This window comes from Wolffia australiana, chromosome 1 (assembly GCF_029677425.1).
Source record: "Wolffia australiana isolate 7733 chromosome 1, ASM2967742v1".
Classification (NCBI taxonomy): domain Eukaryota; kingdom Viridiplantae; phylum Streptophyta; class Magnoliopsida; order Alismatales; family Araceae; genus Wolffia; species Wolffia australiana.
In genome coordinates, this window is record NC_135835.1 from 4,883,483 (window position 1) to 4,903,891 (window position 20,409).

The 20,409-nt window shown below is 39.6% G+C and overlaps 1 protein-coding gene and 1 pseudogene across 1 annotated transcript; both read left to right on the top strand.

Moving 5' to 3' along the window:
- Positions 1-3,664: 3,664 nt before the first annotated feature.
- On the top strand, positions 3,665-5,336 carry LOC144702911 (uncharacterized). Its single transcript, XM_078574934.1, has 2 exons — positions 3,665-5,040; positions 5,200-5,336. The coding sequence occupies exon 1, from the start codon at positions 3,803-3,805 to the stop codon at positions 4,952-4,954; it is 1,152 nt and encodes a 383-aa protein (XP_078431060.1). The 5' UTR covers positions 3,665-3,802; the 3' UTR covers positions 4,955-5,040; positions 5,200-5,336.
- LOC144713942 (uncharacterized) lies at positions 4,954-8,554 on the top strand (annotated as a pseudogene).
- The last annotated feature ends 11,855 nt before the right edge of the window (positions 8,555-20,409 follow it).

Sequence of the window (20,409 nt, forward strand, 5' to 3'; positions counted from 1 at the left end):
TCAATTTATACCAAAGAAGTATTTAAATATTTAAAGAGAGATGGAGAGAAATGGAGAGAGAGATACAGGTATGGAGAGAAATGGAAAGAGAGATACAGGTATGGAGAGAAATGGAAAGAGAGAGAGAGAGAGAGTGAATTAGACATAGTGAGAGATATATAGAATTGGAAAGAAATGGAGAGAAAGAAAGAGAGGTAGTGAAAGAGAGATATATACATAGAGAGAGATGGAGAGAAATGGAGAGAAATGGAGAGAAAGAAAGAGAGATAGTGAGAGAGAGATATATATAGTGATGGAGAGAAACAGAGAGAGAGATATATAGATATGGAGAGAAATGGAGAGGAAGAAAGAGAGATAGTGAGAGAGAGATATATATAGTGATGGAGAGAAACAGAGAGAGAGATATATAGATATGGAGAAAAATGGAGAGAAAGAAAGAGAGATAGTGAGAGAGAGATATATATAGTGATGGAGAGAAACAGAGAGAGAGATATATAGATATGGAGAAAAATGGAGAGAGAGAAAGAGAGATAGTGTGAGAGAGAGAGAGAGAGTTGAAAAAATGGAGAGAGAGGAAAAGAGATACTGAGATATATATATATATATGGAGATGGAGAAAGAGAGAGAGATAGAGACGGATGAAATGAGGAGAGAGAGAGAGAGAGAGAGAGAGAGAGAAAGGGAGACAATGAGAAAGAGATGTAGAGACGGAGAGAAATGGAAAGAGAGACACATATAGATGAAGAGAAATGGAGAGAGAGACATATAGATGGGGAGAAATAGAGAGAGAGACATACAGATGGAGAGAAATTGCGTGTGAGAGAGAGTGAGACAGTGAGGAAGAGATATTGAGATGGAAAGAAATGGAGTGAGAGAAAGAGAGATAGTGAGAGGGAGATGGAAAGAAATGGTGAGAGAGAGAGGAGACAGTGAGAAAGAGATATTGAGATGGAGAGAAAGAGAGGTAGTGAGAGAGAGACATAAAGATGGAGAGAAATTGAGAGAGAGAGAGAGGGAGACAGTGAGAAAGAGATATGGAGATGGGGATAAATGGAGAGAGAAAGAAAGGTAGTGAGAGAGATATGGAAATGGGGAGAAATGGAGAGAGTGAAAGAGAGATAGTGAGAGAAAAATATAGAGACGGAGAGAAATGGAGAGAGAGAAGGAGAGTGATGGGGCGAGATATGGTGTCTAGAGAAATGACAAATGGAGAGATAGATAAATGGAGAGAAGTGGAGAGAGAAGAGAGAGAGAGATAAATAAAAGTCAAATAGGGTCCAGCTTTTTCTAATTAAGAGGGGTTAAACTCGGATTGGCGGGCCAGTGAAGTAAATAAATTTTGATTAAATAGTAGGGCAAGGTCAACGCCATACGTTGTGCGTTTGCACCGCAAACAAATCAAAATGATGGCGATAAACTAAGAAAATTTAAAGAAAATTTTTATGGATTGTTCTAAAAATTCATCACAAAATTAGCCCAACATATGAAGAACTAGGGCGAACTTGTTTATGACTGAACAACATGGATATGGGATGGATATCGTATGGGATGGATGTCGTATGGGAGAACATTTGGGGACATCTCTAGAGGAAAATACATGTTGAGATATCAAATAAATATGGTTGAAATGCATTAAATTACATTTTGTTGTTATTAAATTACATGGATGTGGGATGGATATCGTATGGGAGAACATTTGGGGACATCTCTAGAGGAAAATACTTGTTGAAATATCGAATAAATGTGGTTGAAATGCATTAAATTACATTTTGTTGTTATTATTTCATGCGTAGACGAACTTTCCCCGTTCTTTCGAATTGATGCGTGAAAAATAAGTTTAATAAGGTGTATGTTTAAATTTAGTGATAAAATCACGTGCTATTGCGTCACCAACGAGATTCACCCTTCATTCATCTCATAATATGGCAAAACATATGGGAATCATCTCGAAATTCATAAATATTGTATGTGGCTCGGAATTTATTTACAGTTCAATATCATAAAATTTGTGGTAATAGTTTGTGCGATGAGTGATCCTAATGAAAAACTCAGTAACTTTTTTGTTCATTTCAAAATTCTGAACTTAAGCATTACAACAAGGACGCAGCAAAATAACAAAATAATTGGTTTTTTGATATAGTAAAAAGTAATTAGATTTTATACAGCAAAGGGTCAATAAATGACAACCTAAACTAGATAGTCCAAAAATACAAGGGTACTATGGTAAAAACAACGATGATAAAAATTAATTAGTCGTATCATAAGCTCAACTTTAAGCTTTTGCAACAGAAATAAAATAAGAAGGATGTTTGGTGCGACTATGGCATGTGGCTCTAAATCAACAAATAATGCAAGTGACTCAAAATTATATAATGCTCAATATCATAAAATTTATGAAAATAATTATTATGATGACTTATTCTAATTAAAAACTCCATAAACCTCTTCCTTTTCAGAATTCTGAATTTAAGCATTGCAGTACAATTACAGTCAGATAATCAAATAAATAATCAGGACTCAAGAAACAACATCTCAAACTAGAAAGTTCAAAATACAGAGGTCCCATGTATGGTGCACAGTTGGAATGGGATGGTTTTTTCGTCCCGGGGACAAAAAACCATCCCATCCACTGTCTCTGGTGTTAGACGAGATGGAAAATTTTCCTCAGAACAAAGCACGTGACGGTTTTTGTTTCAGGATGAAAATATCGTCCCGTCCTCTGGCTTTAGATGGGATGCAGGTATGTTCTTAAATTTCAGTTTATGAATTTTTATTTTATGACATTTTAAAACTTCTATGAATCAGGACGTCTATTGTCTTCCATTCCGGATGTCATATGGAGTAGCGACATCAAGGGTGCACCCGTTTCTCAACTGGTTGGTTCCCGGACGGGACGGTTTTGAGACAACCCCAAAAAAATGGGACGTGGGATGGGACGAACGCCGTCCAGTGTCCCCATCCTGGGTGATCATGCACTATAGTTCCATGGTAACAGCAACAATAATAAACATTAATTAGTGTTACCATAATCTCAAATCTAACCAACAAAAAAATAGTCTACCCTTTATAGCAAAAAGGAAACAAAAAAAAGAGGAGAGTTTGGTGCAATTGACCAAATACAGAACAACAAATAATCGGACGGCTCTTAGATGAAGTCCTGGGATTATAGTGCGGAATTGTCCAGGACGGAGACGAAGGACGGGACGGGACGAAGATTGTCCTGTCCTTCATCACAATTTTTAGACGGGATGGGATTATCTTGCGCCAGCATTAGGCCATTCAGAATTAGACACGTGGCAAATCACATGCGCCGAGACCTCTCAGGCTCCCACTTCACTCCCACGGGATGCAGAAGCCTTCCCGTCCGCCGTCCAAGCCCCAGGACAGTTATTTCGTCCCATCTTCGTCCCGTCAACCGGACGGGACGACCATTTCGTATCGTCCGCGGCCCATCAATCGTACGGAGGCGACTTTTCGGCCCGTCATTCGTCTCGTCAATCGTACGGAGATGACTTTTCGCATCGTCCACTGCCCGGCAATCGGACGAGACGACGTTTTTCGTCCCTTCGTTCGTCCCGTCAATCGGACGGGACGACTTTTCGTCCCGTCCGCGTCCTGGGATATTCCCCCTTTCTATTAGGATAAAGCTGCCTGGTTCAACCAAAATCAGACCAGGAAAGAAGAAGAGCGATCGGAACAGGAAAGAAGAAGAAGAAGAACGAAGATCGGAACAGGAAAGAAGAAGAAGAAGAAGAAGAGCGAAGATCGATCAAATTGGGCGACCGCGGCGGCGGAATCGGCCATGAAGCTGCTGCCATGGCCGCAGAAGCTCCCCCCGGCGACCCCCGTCCAGCGCGGCGGCAGAACCCCCTCTCCGCAGCCCCGCACCGCCAGAATCGGACCCCGACCGGTCCAGGCGCGCGCCGATGGCGCGCCACCCCCGCTCGAGATGGTGCGGGGCGGCGACGGGGTCTGGTCCTCGGCGGCGGAGAAGCAGCGCGAGCGCACGGCGGTAGTCCTCTGGGACCTAGACAACAAGCCCCCGCGCGGCCCCCCCTACGACGCGGCGCTCGCCCTCCACCACCTCGCCGCCCTCTTCGGCCGCGTCGTCGACGTGGCCGCCTACGCCAACCGCCACGCCTTCCTCCACCTCCCCCAATGGGTCCTCGACGAGCGCCGCCAGCGCAAGGCCGCCGACGCCCTCGAGCGCCGCGCGGCCCCGCCCGAGCCCTACCTCTGCGCCGTCTGCGGCCGCAAGTGCCGCACCCACGCCGACCTCCGCAAGCACTTCCGCCAGCTCCACGAGCGCGAGCGCGCCAAGAAGCTCGCCCGCCTGCGCTCCCTCAAGGGCAAGAAGCGCCGCGCCTTCCGCGACCGCTTCATAGGGGCCAACCCCAACTACGAGGAGGCGGCTCGGGAGCTGGTCAAGCCCCGAGCCGGCTACGGGCTCGCCGCCGAGCTCCGCCGCGCCGGGGTCTTCGTCAAGATGGTCGAGGACAAGCCGCAGGCGGCGGACGCGGCGCTCAAGCGGCAGGTCCAGCACTCTGTGGCGAGAGGCGTGGACTGGCTCGTGCTCGTATCCGACGACTCGGACTTCGCCGAGGTGGTCAGGAAGGCGAGGGAGGCTCGGCTGAGGACCGTCGTGGTCGGGGATTGGAAGACCGCGCTGGCCCGGCAGGCTGATCTCTGGTTCCCTTGGGAGGGCGTCGAGAGCGGGGAGGTGGGCGAGGAGCTCGAGCTCAAAGGGCTGCCTTTCATGGCCGCCGACCTCGAGCTCTCCTTCTCCGACCCGCCTGCCGATTGGGAAGACTTGGGCAGCGTTGTGGACGAGATCGTCGCTTCTGCCTTCTCCGATGATGAGGAGGAGGAGAGAGACCGGCTTCTCAGAAGCTCTGCCTTTGATGACAGCGACTGGGACAGCGACGAGGAAGACGACGACGACGGGTTCTTGTGATGGGCTTCGTCTCTCTGAAACGCTGGAAATTGGAGGGTTGATGGGGGTTTTTGAAGCTTTGGACTCCCTCTGGCGCTGGGAATGAGGTGATTGACCTGTGTATTGTTATTTACAGGGGGAATTGATACGTCTCATCAAGTTTTTTTTTTTTCCTGATTCTTTGAGGGTGATGATTTATATGGCGGGGGGGAAGAAACATCTGGGTCATTTTCTTTTCCTCTTTTTTTCTGTTTTTCGATACACAGGCTCATCATCTTGAGTTTCCCAAATCCAATCAGCTGGCAGCTTCACTGGATCTCTGGCTCAAGAGGTATAGTAGAGTCCAACACTACCTTTTTGGGAGATAACCCAGTATATATATATATCTTTCAGTTTTTCTTGATATGATGATGTTCCATCTTGTATGTGCTTTAAAGTTTATTTGTTTTGTGTCGTGGAGCATGCACTTAGTTATGGATCCATAGGAGATAACACTGAAACCGAGAGGAGCTCACCCTCACCTTACATGATATGCAAACATCATGTGGGGGATTAGATAATCTCCACTACTTGTGTGCATTAGGAACCACACATGGCTTTAATAAGGGGGAGGCAACACTTCTGACCCGCAAGTCTCTTCAAGAATGTAGCGAATTCAGCAACCTTACTATTTTAGGTTCCATGAGAAGACAATGATAGAAGTCGATTTAGAGCATAGGGTTTCAACACTCAATTTAGCTGAGTCAAGAACACCGTGATGATCCAGAGAGGTGTTTCACACTCCTATTTATACTTACAGTCCTCTACTAAACCAACTTGCTCTGGTCTTTGCGACCTTATCTCAACAAAGTTCTGGAGGAAAATATTTTGCGCAAAAATTAGAACTCATGTTATTATTGTTGGGTTCTAAAGCCGTGACTGACATGGATACAAAACAAAAAATTGTAAGAAAATTTTTAATGTTGATGATCCAATCACAAGTGCGAAGATATAATCCAAATTTTTTTGGTTTCTCAAGGGAACTGTACTGTGTCATTCAATTTTCTAACCTGTTGATGTCCTTAAGTGATTCTCGAGATGTTGAATCTCCTCCTTTATCTCAATTAGTCCCATTATTACTCCAACATGGGGACACGAAGGACGGGCACGTGAAGGACTTTAGCCTTGGTGAATTGACTTCCGAGCTTTCTCAGACTATACTTCATAACATTCTTTCATAAAAATTATTAGGCTTTTGCTATATCTTTTGAGGTCCAAAATACCATTTATGTGGAACCCTCTAGGTTCATGCATTAGCCTAGTTAATGACTCCAATAATCAATTGTCAAGTTAACCCAATTGATAAGTTGAGTTTTCAGCCAACGGGTAACAAGATATACCACTTGGTCTAGAAGATACAAGGCAGTATATCAACTCCCTATTAGAATTTTACTGTCTTTGGTTGCCATATATGTATTTTCCTTTATTTGCTTGACACTCTTAGGATGGCGTTGAGTATGATCAACTGTCGAACCCTAATCATTCATCCTATTTAGTACTTATGGATTATAAAATTATCAAAGAACTTTATTTTATACTTTCACTACCTTGTCTAGGGATTTTATTGTATCACCTTCTTCGATTCCATCTTTTATACTAAGGATGTATTATCATACCTTGACAATAGAATCACAATCATAAACTTGTTGATACATCTAACTTAGGATGGTTTGGAATCTCATTAATATATACTTAAAGGTTATAGTCAAAATACAACTACAATATGATCAACTTGATTGACAGTTTAGTGTAATACTAATAAGGTATTCATACTGATCTATCCAATGAAGTTTCCCCTCTAAAGTGCACCCATTATATGTCGTTAGAGTCTCCTCATTAATGGATACAATATCAGTGATTAATCATAAAATATGGTTAATACCACTTTAAGCTCCTGATTTATGCCAAAAGTATAATAACTTCCTTTCTAAGCATGGACTAAACCAAGTGGTATTATATAAAAAGTATAATGGGGTTAATACCACATAGAATAGTTGATTAAAAGTAAAATATTAATTTATACATATATGCATAGATTTTATAGAATTCTTTTATAGTATATTTTGATGAATTTTATATGAAATAATTTTGATAGAAACAAGGGAAAATATCTAAAACTAATCCTATAAAATTATAAAAATAACTATTTCATTTTTAAATAAAATTTACTAAATTTCTAAGGTGTTTAGAATTTATTGAGAATTTTTAGGACAGGAATAAATTATAAAAATAAATTACCTTTCTATAGGATAACTTTTTAGCATAGTCTGATCCATGGTAAATAAAATTTAAAAAAGGTGACAGAAACATGTAAATAATTGAAACATATACCAGTGTTTTTTACAACGGTTATGACCAAGATGGTGCTCTTTCTTCTTCTTCTTCTTATTGTTATTCTTCTCTAGATCAACACATTTACATAATTTCTCTCTCAATATGAAACCCTTAAGAAATAGGACAGAAGCCTAACCATACTTGATTCTATTGAATCAAGTAGATTATGCTTATTGCTTTTCTTAAATCTTTACTAATATTCAGAATTTAGGTGAGTAGAATATTGAATTCTGGATGCAAATGGGAGATAAAGAAGCCTAAGCCATGACCTATATCAGATTAGGATATCTAGAGCTCAACAAGGAGGAGATATTCTACTCATATTGCTTCCTGATACGGTGACTAAGCATCCTTCTCATAACCTGCTCCTAAACTCGCCCCTTCTGTTATCTTTACTTCTTGAAGAACGTTGGATAACCGCTCCGTCACTTCTGCTCATACATTTGTGGCTCACTTCTGCTCCCTTATGCTCCTTGCTTGGTCAGCCATTATTTCTTTCTTTATCCATTGGATAACCTTCATCTTAATCTTCATATTCATTTACTGCTTATCATCTTTGCTCCTAAAGTCGCACCTTTTGCTCATCGCTTCTTCGCTCCTAAGCGCGTCGCGCATCTCTTGCATTTGCTCCTAAGCGCATTCACTTCTTCGCTTCTAAGTGGCATCGCGCCGTCCGCTCGTAAACTCATGCCTGAAGTCGATGTGGTAAGACCTCCTTCCCTTCTGCTCTTCCCTCTCTCCGTTCACACGGCTATCAAAGCAGAGGAAGGGTTAGCAGCAGGTATCACAAGCCCTCTGTCCCACACATCTATCCAGAAGCAAATGTAGTTCACCGGTTCAACCGAATGCTCGTATCTCGACAAAGATCATGCGAGCGTGCAGTTATGCTTTGGATGCTTCACCATAGACGACCCAATTCCCGTTCTTTTCCGGTGCACTCACTTTGTATCTCCGGCACACAAGGAAGTGTGCGGTGGGAAGCAGCCCTAGCCTCTGTCAGCCAATCATTGCGCTGGCATCTCGCATTCATGCCTCCTTTTTACTACCGCTCGGGGATGTAGTTGTAGATACATGAGTCTTAGTGGGTCGTTGGCTCCACTAGTTGTCTCCTTCCATGACATGTTGTTGTCATTGCCATATTCCATATGTCACTTAGTCATATTTGCCTTGTTCAGATGCTGAACCTCCAAAATAAATGGAGGACTTCATTCAGTGACTCCGCGATCGCCCTCTAAACGATCAGAATAAGGAAAAGCTTGAAGATAATTTTTGTACTCTATTAATTTTTCAGTTCCTCTAGTTGGGTGGGTGCCGGGTCAGTCTTTCAGCCATGTCCCCATGAAAACTGTACGTGCGAGTATCCTCACATGCAGCTCACGCCATTTGATTGGGCCAGCCCTCACTTCACACATGTAGTAAAATTGAGACTGCTCGACTTTGCTGCTTTCCCTCGTAAACGCTCCTAATGTCATGCCTAAAGTCGAACCTGCTCGTAAAATCTTCCGAACCTTTTCAAGAATGAATGAGCCGTTCATGCTGAACCTTCTATTTTCGTCAAATGATACAGCCTCCCTTGGCTCTTTGATAACATGCATATTTACTAGTTTAATATGATCATATTTACATGTCTATTTGCATTAAATCATTTATATTTGCATGTTATCAAGCTTAAAATGATTAGATCTATTTTTAGAATGATTTTTTGATTTTTCTGTATTTTTTGTGTATTTTGTGGGAATTTTCTGACAATAGATTGTAAAAGAATATAATTTTTTAGACAAAATATGATTTTTTGGATTTTTTTACATTAAAATTTGAAAGATATGATTTTCTAATTTGAAATATATATTTATATGTATATTTGGGATTTTATTTTAATTAATATGAATTTTTAATATATTTTTATCCCTTTAATTTGTGCCGCCATGTGTCGTCGTTCAATTTGTCGTACGTTGATGAATCATAGCGGTTGCTGATGATTGGCGACGACCAATCATTAGTTAATGATTGGCGTCAGCCAATCATTCTCCAGGCAATCATCGTGAAGCGGAGATTGCATTTATGACTAACACATAAGATATTTACTTTTTCCCCATGCAAGATGACGTGGACGAATAAAAAAAGGCCTTATTGCAATAAATGTGTGCATAGGTCGATGCAGGAAATGACAAAAATCTACTTTTTGTCTTCCTTTTTCTTTTCTTTTTCTCCTAATGACGGGCGATGTGGCCCGCCCACGTGGCGGGGCGCCATGTGTACACTTGGCGTGCACATGTACACGTGGCGCACTCATATTCTTCCGTTGATGAATAAAAAAAGGGGGAAAAGGTGACGTGGCGCACGCTGATGTGCCACCATGTCAGCCTCGAGAAACAATCTTTCTTTCTCATTTTTTATTTGTTTGCCCTTTCTTTTTGTCCTTTTTTAGGTACATGTGGCGACTCTGAAAAACACACGTGCAGAAGATGAAAAAGCACATAATCTGAAGCGATTTGACTGTTTAACGAAAATGAAAAACATGGAAGCGTCAGCGACGCTGATGAGGAGAGAAAAGGAAATCAAAGGCTAGGATTGACTCAACTTCAAACATCCATAACTTTTGATCTACAGTTCCAATTGAGCTGAAATTTTCATCATTGCTTTGTCTTCCTCTCCTCTTTCCATCCATACCCTCTGAGCTATAAATTGAGGCTTGGATCACTATGAAATTCATCTTGAACTTGCTTCCTACTTGTGTGGGTTGATTGAAAGATAGTGAGTTTTTAGATCCACCAAGGGTGTTCTTGGTGTCCTGGGTGTGTGGGGAAGCATTGGAGAAGAAGGGAAGCTTACCGATGCTCATAAAATGCCATGATCCTGGTGGAACATAAGGATCCAAGGACAGTGTCTTTGCCTTACGTAATTTATTTTCACGACATCATAGTTATCATAGTTAGGGTTTATCATCATCTTTCCACTCGCAATTTACTTCCGTATATCCTCGTACCTTGTCTCTATCCTTTCCATCACACTGTTCTACATTCAACCACTACCATCATTCACACACTCAACCATCATCTTGTCTTTCATGTTCACTTACTCTTTTCTTTAAGTTAAATTAATATATAACTAACATCCTTTTACTCAATATCAATAGCTCACATTATCTACTCTCGTCTTCATCTCTTTTCGTGTTGATCATCACTATCATAATAAATTAATTCCTTACTCATTGTTCTTTGTGGAGACGATCTGTACTCATCACTAATTAAATATTTTTAAGTACGGTTTCATATATTTTATTGAAAAATCTCAATCACCAATGACGAATTAAAATCCCTTAAATATGAGATTATGACTCTTCCACCATCCGGGCTTCGTTTTCTTTGGAACCTATGTGTTGCTCCCCTAGCGCAGGCCTACCACGCTTTGCGACTATGACAATTTCATCTCATAATCCGATATTCACTTCGGCACCGTAGTCCCAACACAAGATCCATCATATCTTAAGTTTGGGATTCTTGTCCTTTATACAATGAAGAGGTCTCGAAGAAAAGGTTTGAGCTATTGTCAGTGCAACCACCAAGCAGCTTCAAAGCCAGAGTGTGTGAGGTTCTTTATTTCAATTTCTTTCACTTACACTCCATTCAGATTCATCTTCATCGCTGCCGCTCATAAAAATTCGCGCCTGCTCATAAGCACCTAAATGCTCGTAAACTTGCGCCTTGCTCATAAATTTGTACCTGAAGTCGCGCCTTGCAGAATTTTTTGTATTGGCATCACCTTTAGCTAAGACTCGGTAGTCCAACCTGCCAAAATCCAAGAGATGCTAGTAGAAGATAGACATGCCCTTCTAATTCAAAGTCCTTCACTTCCCTCCACGTGATTTATTCTATTGCAGTGGGACTGAGTTCCAACTCAGCTAATTTTCTATTGAGTGAAATTAGCATTCAATATAAAGTGATTAACATCACCTTACTTTGCTCGTGTAATCATTGTTGTAACTCAGAAAACTCAGATTGAGCTAGTTGCAACCAATGAAGAGTACGACCCAACATTCCAACCCAACTTTCTTGTAGAACCTAAAGCTTTAGGTTATGCTTTTGGCTTTGTAGCAGCAAGCCAGCCTAGCCTGTCCCAGATCTTCGCACCATATGCGGAGCCCTTTTTTAATCCAAAGTATTAGACCTTGTTTCAATCTTCTTTTTAGTATAGGCTCTTTTTTTGTTTCATTTAAAGATGGTTGGCCTATCTGTCTATTTATCTGTATGGATGACAGAGAGTTTATCCATCGAATAAATGAAAAAAATGAAGTAAAAGTTCAGGAACATCTGAGTTTCTTTCAGAACCTACTAATAAACATAATTTTGTGATAAATTATACCATCATTTACGCATATATAATATCATGAAATGATGAGTTTTTACATTTTACTGCTCAACATACGTTTCTTTTAACTAACCCCACTTGATTCTATGAATCAAGTGGATTAGATCTCATCTTAGTTTAAATGAGCACAGATTTTGAGTTGGAGATAATGCACATGGGCAAAAATGAATCAAGGAGGGTGCATGGACCAAGTCAAATAGCAGTTATGGATCAAGATGGATCAAGTCAAATGGCGGTTATGAATCAATATGGACCATTCAAAAGCTCCAGGCAATTTAGAGAGATGAATTTCTATAAATAATATCTCAAGAACAATGATAAAGTTGTCTAGAATTTTTGTTTTAAGAGAGGAAGAGTTGTTTGATTTTGAAATTCTGTAAGACCCTCTTTTGTTGATGAGCAATTGAGTCAAGTGAAGAAGACAAAGCTGAGAAGATTCTAAGAAGAAGGATCACTTCCTAGCCGTGGAGGGGCGTGACACAAGGTATGTGTGAATTCTTAGAATACAGTATTTGTTGAATTGCTTTTAAGACAGGATAAGTTAGGTTAGAAAGTAAACAATTGTTACTTTCTAACATTTCTAACAAATCCTGTTTAAAATTGTTCTCAAATCTAAGTTTTAAGTTGAGAAACTTATAAAATTAGGATTGAGAGCATTGTTGTCCACAGATTGCACACAACAGTTAGTCGCAGACGTACACACAGTGCGCAGCGGCTAATCGCCACCACACATAGCACACACGGCTGCACAAGCTGTGTGCAGCCATAGACTGGAGTCGCACGCAGCTTTGCAGCCGTGTGCTGTCGCACACACTGCGTGCAGCAGTTGACCGCAGCTGCATGCACAGTGTGCAACGACTGATCGCAGCCGCACAAGCTGTGCGCAGCCACGATCAACCTCCGCACATTACCGTGCGCAACAACATACAGCTCCCACAAAACAAGGACAGATCTGAGACTTAGTCCAGATCTGTCTAAATTTTAAAAGTTTAAATTTCAATTTGAGATTAATGAATCTCAAATTAAAATTTAATAAATAAAAACTAAAAATTAAATAATTAAAATCTTAGTTATTAAATCCGATATTTGAATCTTAAATCTGTTTAACTTTAAAACAAATATTGAATAAAATAAATAAATAAATAAAATAAAATAGAAAGTATTAAATTGAAATAAATAGATTGACCTGTTCCTTGTGGTTCGACCCTTACTTACCCTAGGTTAGTGAGGAAATTTAATTGTTGAATAATCTCAAATCCTCACACATTGATGAACTTAGTAAATCTTAAAATCATTCTTTAAAACACCAAAATTTGGGATCATCACCTACCCACAAGGCAGTTGCCAATAGCTCCGATTAGTCATCTTTAGTCCGCTCTTAGGTCGCGCCATTGCGCCTAAAGACAAGGAGCACTCAAAGTTCATCGGCATGGATTACATTACCAAAAAGAATGAGATCGGGTTACAAAAAGTCTTGGAAATTGATCGCTCTGCTTCTTCTGAATCTTAATCTGGATTGACTCTGTAAAATTCGTCTTAATCTTCATTGGCTTCTTAGCAGATTCATCTGAATTTCTTGCTTCGGCTCCTAAGCGCCCGCTCGTAAACTCGGGCATGTGATTCCGCTTTACTTGAACTACCCTCTAATCTTACTTCCCTCTAACCATTATATGGATATCCAGTATGATTATATCCTTTGGCTCTAATCTATCCAGCAAGGGAGTAATGTATACCAACACATATATCAATACCTATCAAGATATGAATCCCTATAAGGATAAGGTTTCAGTCTTATTTCCTATAAGGTCAACTATGTGTTAGTGATTATTGTCCTAATATCCATTACGATTATAACCTTTGGCTCTAGTGTAGCCAGCAAGAGAATACAGTATATCAGAACATATCTCAATACCCAAAAAACAAAATAACATTATACATTTTTAATGTGAATGTATTACTCTCTATATGCGTCATTTGTGTGTGTGTGTGGCCAAGCCCCAGCTTGCTTGTAGTCGGCATTCCTAACTAGTAGCGTACTTCTTACCTTTATTATAACATAGCTAGCTTTTTCTTTCAGCAAAAAAAGCTTAGCTATTTGTTTGGATGGAGTAACTTTACTATGTAACCTGGATAAAGATTATGTTTACATAAAAATGTTATCCATCAGAGAAATCATAACCTTGTGAGCAAGATGTCGATTTGGTCTGTCATCCTCCTCATTATAGTCCTCCTAGAATCAATAGGATTTTATCGGAATGCATCCTGCCTTTTCACCTTTGTAGTCCTATGCATAATGAGTATTGTTGGGTTCGATGCCTTGGTTTGTCCATGGAAATCACGTTTCCATGGATGCGGAAGCGTGGTCGATCGTTTCTCAATCGATCTTTAAAACAAAATACTGAAAGTACCTTTTGGGGAACTTATTTCACCCTTGACATGCTCACTTTGAGATTTTTCAGAAGCCGTTCACGCGTCCGGCCTCTAGAAGTATCCACGCGATCACTCGGCGCTTGGATCTCCACCTCTTCCCTTCAACTCTTCTTGGAGACTCTCTCCTTGGTTGATGTAGAGAATTAAGAAAGGAGGGGCTCTCAAATCAGGCTTGCATGGGTGCTTCAAATGATACCCCTTTCCCTCTTTATATTTCACTTAAGGTTTTTCTCAAAAACCCTCCAAAGTAAAATATATCCACCAATGACCTTATGATCTTGTGTGTGTGACCCTCTAGGCCCATGTATCATTCTAGTTAATAACTTTAATGGCCCAATAATATTTATTGATCAACCGTATTTATTAACTATATCAACATATAGATTAATTAAATAAGAATCGATTTAACCCAATTGATAGGTTAAGTTTCCAGCCCGTGGGGTGCCAAGCTACACCTCATGCTCTAGAAGATACCGAGTAGTCTCGAACTCTCTCATGGAACCTTTACCGTCATCGGTTACCGTATATGTATTATCCATCATCCGCGTGAGACTCTCGAATGACTTAGAGTATGGCTTATCTACGAACCCTAGTCCATCATTCAATTAGTACTAATGCGTAACGGGGATCATTAGAGAATGCCTTCTCCAATATCCTCACTACCCTGGCCAGGGATTTTTCTGCATTGTCTTCCTTGAGTCAATCTCCTCTTATACCAAGGGCGGATGATCCCATCTTGACCTCTCAATCATCTCCGTAAGCTTCTTACTACATCTGATCTATAACTTATTTGAATCCTTTGATTAGAGGCTCGTAAGTCATAGTCAAAACGTAGTCATCCACTCACGAAATGTCTTTGGTGTCTCAGGTCAGTGGATCACTTATACAACCGTGACTTGAATCAACCTGATTCACGTTTAGGTATGATACCCTTCAGGGATTCAAACGGATCAATTCAGTGAACTCTTTCTCCAAGGAGCACCCACTATCTGTCTATAGTGTCACCACACTAATAGCCACAAGATCAGCTTTACTTATCGAATGAGTAGGATCAGCTAGTGCTATTTTATCCAGATAATTTGATGTCCAACTCAACTATCATCAAATAAGAATATTTATAACACATGTTTAAAGACCAGTGATCACTGTATTATGATCTCATCATAATTCACTAAGTCATTGCACGTATTCATGGACTTATTTATAAACATCAGATGGAATAATAATGAACATAAATATTTTATTCAATGGACTTAAATAAACATGGTAGTATGATCGGCTTGACGGCCACATAATATCCATCAAGTAATATAGCCCCAACCATGGCTACTAATAAAATCAGACTAGGAATAGTAGGTATAAATTAAATTGCTCAATGTTTCCAAATTAGTCCAGCTTCGTACCTTTCCGACATAAACTGTATATCTCAGAGGGGTCATATTTCTGTGGTTGGTAGTAATGGAATGGTTTCATTATCTAAAATGACGAACATTTCCCACCAAAGGATCAGTCCAATAATACCATTCACTAGTAAATAGCGTAATACTTCTTTATTAGTCTCCGCTATTTGAATACTGAACATCATAACCACGAATAGGAATGAAGCGGCAATAGCTCCTATATGAACTACTGGGGAGATCATAGCGGATAAGTCGAGACCTAATAAAATAAGTAAACCTGAAGTGTTGCGAAAGACTGGGATGAGAAACGAAACTGAATGTACTAGAATTTTAGCACGTACAACCATCAAACTAGAGACCAAAGCAGGGCTCGACAAAACAGAATGTATCATTCTTTGAGAACCTTACCTGAAATGGAACTTGAATGCTTATGTAAGAAGACAGATTCAAGTCGATCTATTATGGCTAGCGCAGTTGTTCGTATTTCATTTTTTTCTTCGAAGCCAAGCTCTAAAAGAAAGCTCTGAATGACTTACGGAGTCTCAAATCTCTCTCGATGCTGATAAATTTTTATGTATGTGTCCAGGTCAATAAGAGGTTTGGCTTGCTTCTCCCACCCTTTTTAGCATTCTGGCATAATAAGTCCCTATCTGGATGGAGGGGGGGTGAAAGAAGCGTCGATAGTTTATCCAGTTTTCATACATAGAAAAGAAGCTCGGTTTTCATCTTCATTTACTTTGTAACCTGATCGTAAACTCGCCTCTTCTGCTCCTAAAGTTGCGCCCACTTGTAAACTCGCGCCTTCTTCTGATTCATTCTTTTTTTATCCTAGGCATCACCTTTTGTTCCTAAAGTCGCCCCTTAACGGATAACGTCAGAACCTTGCTGCTATAATGATGTGCAATCAAAACACTTTTGTATTCTTTCAACAAACTCCATTAACTTCGCTGCACCCCTACTTCCCTTTCAGCCCTATTGAGTGTAATTAGTATATACCTTCGAATGTTGGAGTTTCTTTATGTTATGTTTTTGTTTTTTTATTTCGGGATTGTATAGTGTTGTTAGCTAAACTACCTTCTCTTTTTATTATACGATATATAATGTAGGTATCAATAAGTTTATTGATGGACCGGTGCGCTTGGGTCCCTGCCTTATTTATAAAAATACCCTTACATCTTCCTCCTAAAGCCAAACCTTCATCTTAGTCTGAATTGACTTCTTAGCAGATTCATCTGAATTTCTTGTTCGCACCTAAGTTGATGAATTGTTTCATTCATCTTCATCGCTCTCTTGTAAATGCGCGCCTACTTCTAATTCATTTTTTGACTTTGTGACGCTACTACCTAAAGTAGTGTGTGGCACCTTCACATGGAAAGCCTTAGGCGCTTAATGCATAGGAGCGTAGAAGTGTTAGAAAAAACTGACCGACCCTTAACAGGAAGAACCCAACCATACTAAGAAGCCGACATTCATCTTAACTGTCGTGTAAGTAAGTATCATAACTAGTGATATACTTGATATCCAAATAGCCAGCGTTTCCTCTTTGGATTATTGATCTGGCACATGGAGCTCACTATTTAACATTTATCTCTGGTTGTGCTCCCTGTACTTCAATCATTCATTTTTTTGATGACTTGTTCTGGTTTTGGTAACAATGTCTCTTCTTTAATTAATAAGACCCATTATAATTTTTCTAAATCAGAACCTTCATTAACTTCTCAAATTTCTAATTCTGTTGGTGGGTGAAGTATACTACTGAATTTACGAGCGTATTTATGGAAGCAAGGTGCGAGTTTATGAGCGGGCGCAAGGTGCAAATTTATGAGCAGGAGCAAGGGAGCGAGGAAAAATAACATACAAAGAAATGGAATAGACTTTATCATTTTGCGCAGGCATACACTTGAGCACTACAGTTTGGGTCACAACAATTACGTTAGTGATTACTAAATAAAGCTGGTCAGGTGAGAGGTGGAGCATGTCTTTTGTCTTATTAGTAGTTGCGGATACCAGACCTTTGATCAAAGATTGGGACAAGCAGAACTATAAGATTATCTAAAGGTTCTCAAAGACATTTTTTTAACATAAATAAAATAAAACAATGAAAATCAACATTCTGAGGGCACAATTTTACGAGCGGGAGCATAAGGGGCACATCAAAGTCAATGAAGATGAAGATGAAGATGAATGTTACAAAGTTAATGAAGATTCACATGCTAATAAGTCAATGAAGATTAAGATGAAGATGAATGTTACAAAGTCAATGAAGATTCACATGCTTATAAGTCAATGAAGATTAAAATGAATGTTACGAAGTTAATGAAGATTCAGATGCTAAGAAGTCAATGAAGATTAAGATGAATGTTACGAAGTCAATGAAGATTAAGATGAATGTTAAGAAGTCAATGAAGATTAATCTGAAGAAGTTTTGCAAGGTGTGTTTACGAGCGATAAAGAAAAGAAAGAAAAGAACTGAAAGAAAGAGATGTTATGAAATAAAGAACCTCATGGCATTACTTTTGAGACAGATCTTATTCCTCTACCAATTCTTGTATCTTCGTATCGATCCATTTCTAACATTGTTCCCTACTTTTCTCAAAGGAGTAGATCACATCCACTTTTAAATGAACCCTACTTACCTCCATAAACATTTCCAGAAAGTGGATGGCAGCTTTGCTCTTGAAAGTACTGCTAGACAACAACATAAATGGATAACCTTTGACGAAAGTGACTTCGGTTCACCAGCTCAACTCCTCGCTTTACGTTAGTTGCAAGTTTCATAATCCAGCATCGGGTATTCCATTTCGATCCAAACCTGCCATCCCACATCTATTTATTATATGATTATATATATGATGTATATACGAAATTGTGAGTTCTACCTGATAGAAGAGGGAGTTGTAGCGAAGGAGAGGGATTGAGAGGAAGAAGAGATTGGGATAGAGGAAGAAAATCCCATAAAATAAACCACGGAATGTTCAGCTATTTATAGGAGAGTCTTGGCGGTAATGCATTTAATATTTGCATTAGCCACTATGCCAGACACCATATTGTCGGGCATGATGACTTGGGTCAGTACTATCTCCAGACTGACTCAGCCGACTCCTGGCGTCTTGGGACAGCGCAAGAGCCGTTATGGAGCAGTGTGTTGGAGACTGACGCGGGCGTGCTTTATCGCTTGTGGCGGCATCCGTACGATCTTCTGGAAGCTTCTGTGTCATGTCGGAGGTGGAGCGGTGTGGTGATCGTACACCTATACTCGAGTAGCCATCATCGTCTTTGACACTACCTTCTTAGAAATAACTTTATTTTCATACTTTACGAGGCGCGACAAGTGGATAATTAAAAATTAGAACCTGAAATAAAAAGAATAAATACTTTCAGAATCGTGTTATGCAAGGACCTATAGGCCGGGCCAGGGCTCTGCGCACTTTCTTTCTGTGTGGGATGATGCTGGGGAATGCGTCGAGGCTGAAAACAACAACACAAATCCTTCAGTGATTAGTATTACCTCTACGAAATGGCGCATTGGACCAATGGATAAGAGAACTGAGACGGCTCGGGCACTCTACTTACGATATACACTCCATCATATGCATATCAATTTTTTATTATGGACCCAACATTTCCATCTATCTTGTCTCCAAAATAGACAGAAAGATCAGGAAGTTCTGAACAAAAGCTCTTTCAATCTATCAAAACAAACCATCTATTAATTGATTTAAAACATTCATCTCACTTTTTGTTAATTTTCGCCATGCCATAATAAGAAAGAAGTTGGCGAAACAGCTGGATGAGCTACAATCTCAAGTGGCCAGCAATATTTATTCATGGGAAAGTCAAAGATTCTATTAGGATTTCGAAGAGCCGGTGCTACTGCTGCCTGCGTGTAGCAGCAGCACCATGAAAACTGGTACACTAAGGCAGCCAACAATGTAATTGGACATAAGTCCAAGATCAGATACAAAGAAGGGATAAATACAAGTGCAATTAGATGAGTCAAATCTTCTCAGCCTTGGGATCTAATTACAAGGAATCAGAAGGTTGTTATATCTTGAAATATTGCCTGAATCCACATTTTCTTTAATCCTGCCATATGTAAGTAGCTTTCAAATCTGAATTTATGGAGTTAGTTCTACAAATCATGCCTCCTTTTGACATGGTCTCCTAAAGTGGGATAAGTTGGGCCCTTTCTCCTCCTTTTTGAGTACTAGATATCTTATTTTGATATAGTTCATGGCTTAGGCTTCTTTTTCTCCCATTTGCATTCAGAATTTAATTTTCTACTCACCTTAATTCTGAATTTTAATAAATCTTTAATAATAATAATAATAATAAGTATAATCTACTTGATTCAATAGAATCAAGTATGGTTAGTCCCAAAATCTAATAAATTTGGACTCAATACATAATTTATTTTTTTATAATTTTACTCATAAATTATGTATACTATGTATGTATAAATAAGAATAAATAATTCAATAAGGCACAGTCATACATATTTGTTACTATGTTTTAACTTTCTGATTTCCCCATACTCGTCATATGAGTTGGAGTCAATACTAAAATTCTATCAAAATATTTTGACGTCCTTCTCAATTATCATTGAAATACTAAAATTTAGAAAACATGTTTAAAGACTAATGACCTCTGTACTATGATCTCTTCATAATGCCCTTGGTTAGATCATGCATTCATGGATTTCATTAAGAATAACTCATGTGCGTGATATGAATATATATTACCAGTGAGCGCTGAAGGATATATGGAATGTGTAATTAGCTTGTAGGTCACATATATTTATGCCAATTCATTTGGTAAGAATACTAATACCAAAAGGATGCTAATTTGATTGAAGGAATATAAAACCTCCCTTGGGGAAAGATCTACATGCCTAATAAGGGGACA

Excerpts from the sequence above, each read along its gene's own strand:
- LOC144702911 (XM_078574934.1), top strand. The coding sequence starts at position 3,803 with ATGAAGCTGCTGCCATGGCCGCAGAAGCTCCCCCCGGCGACCCCCGTC.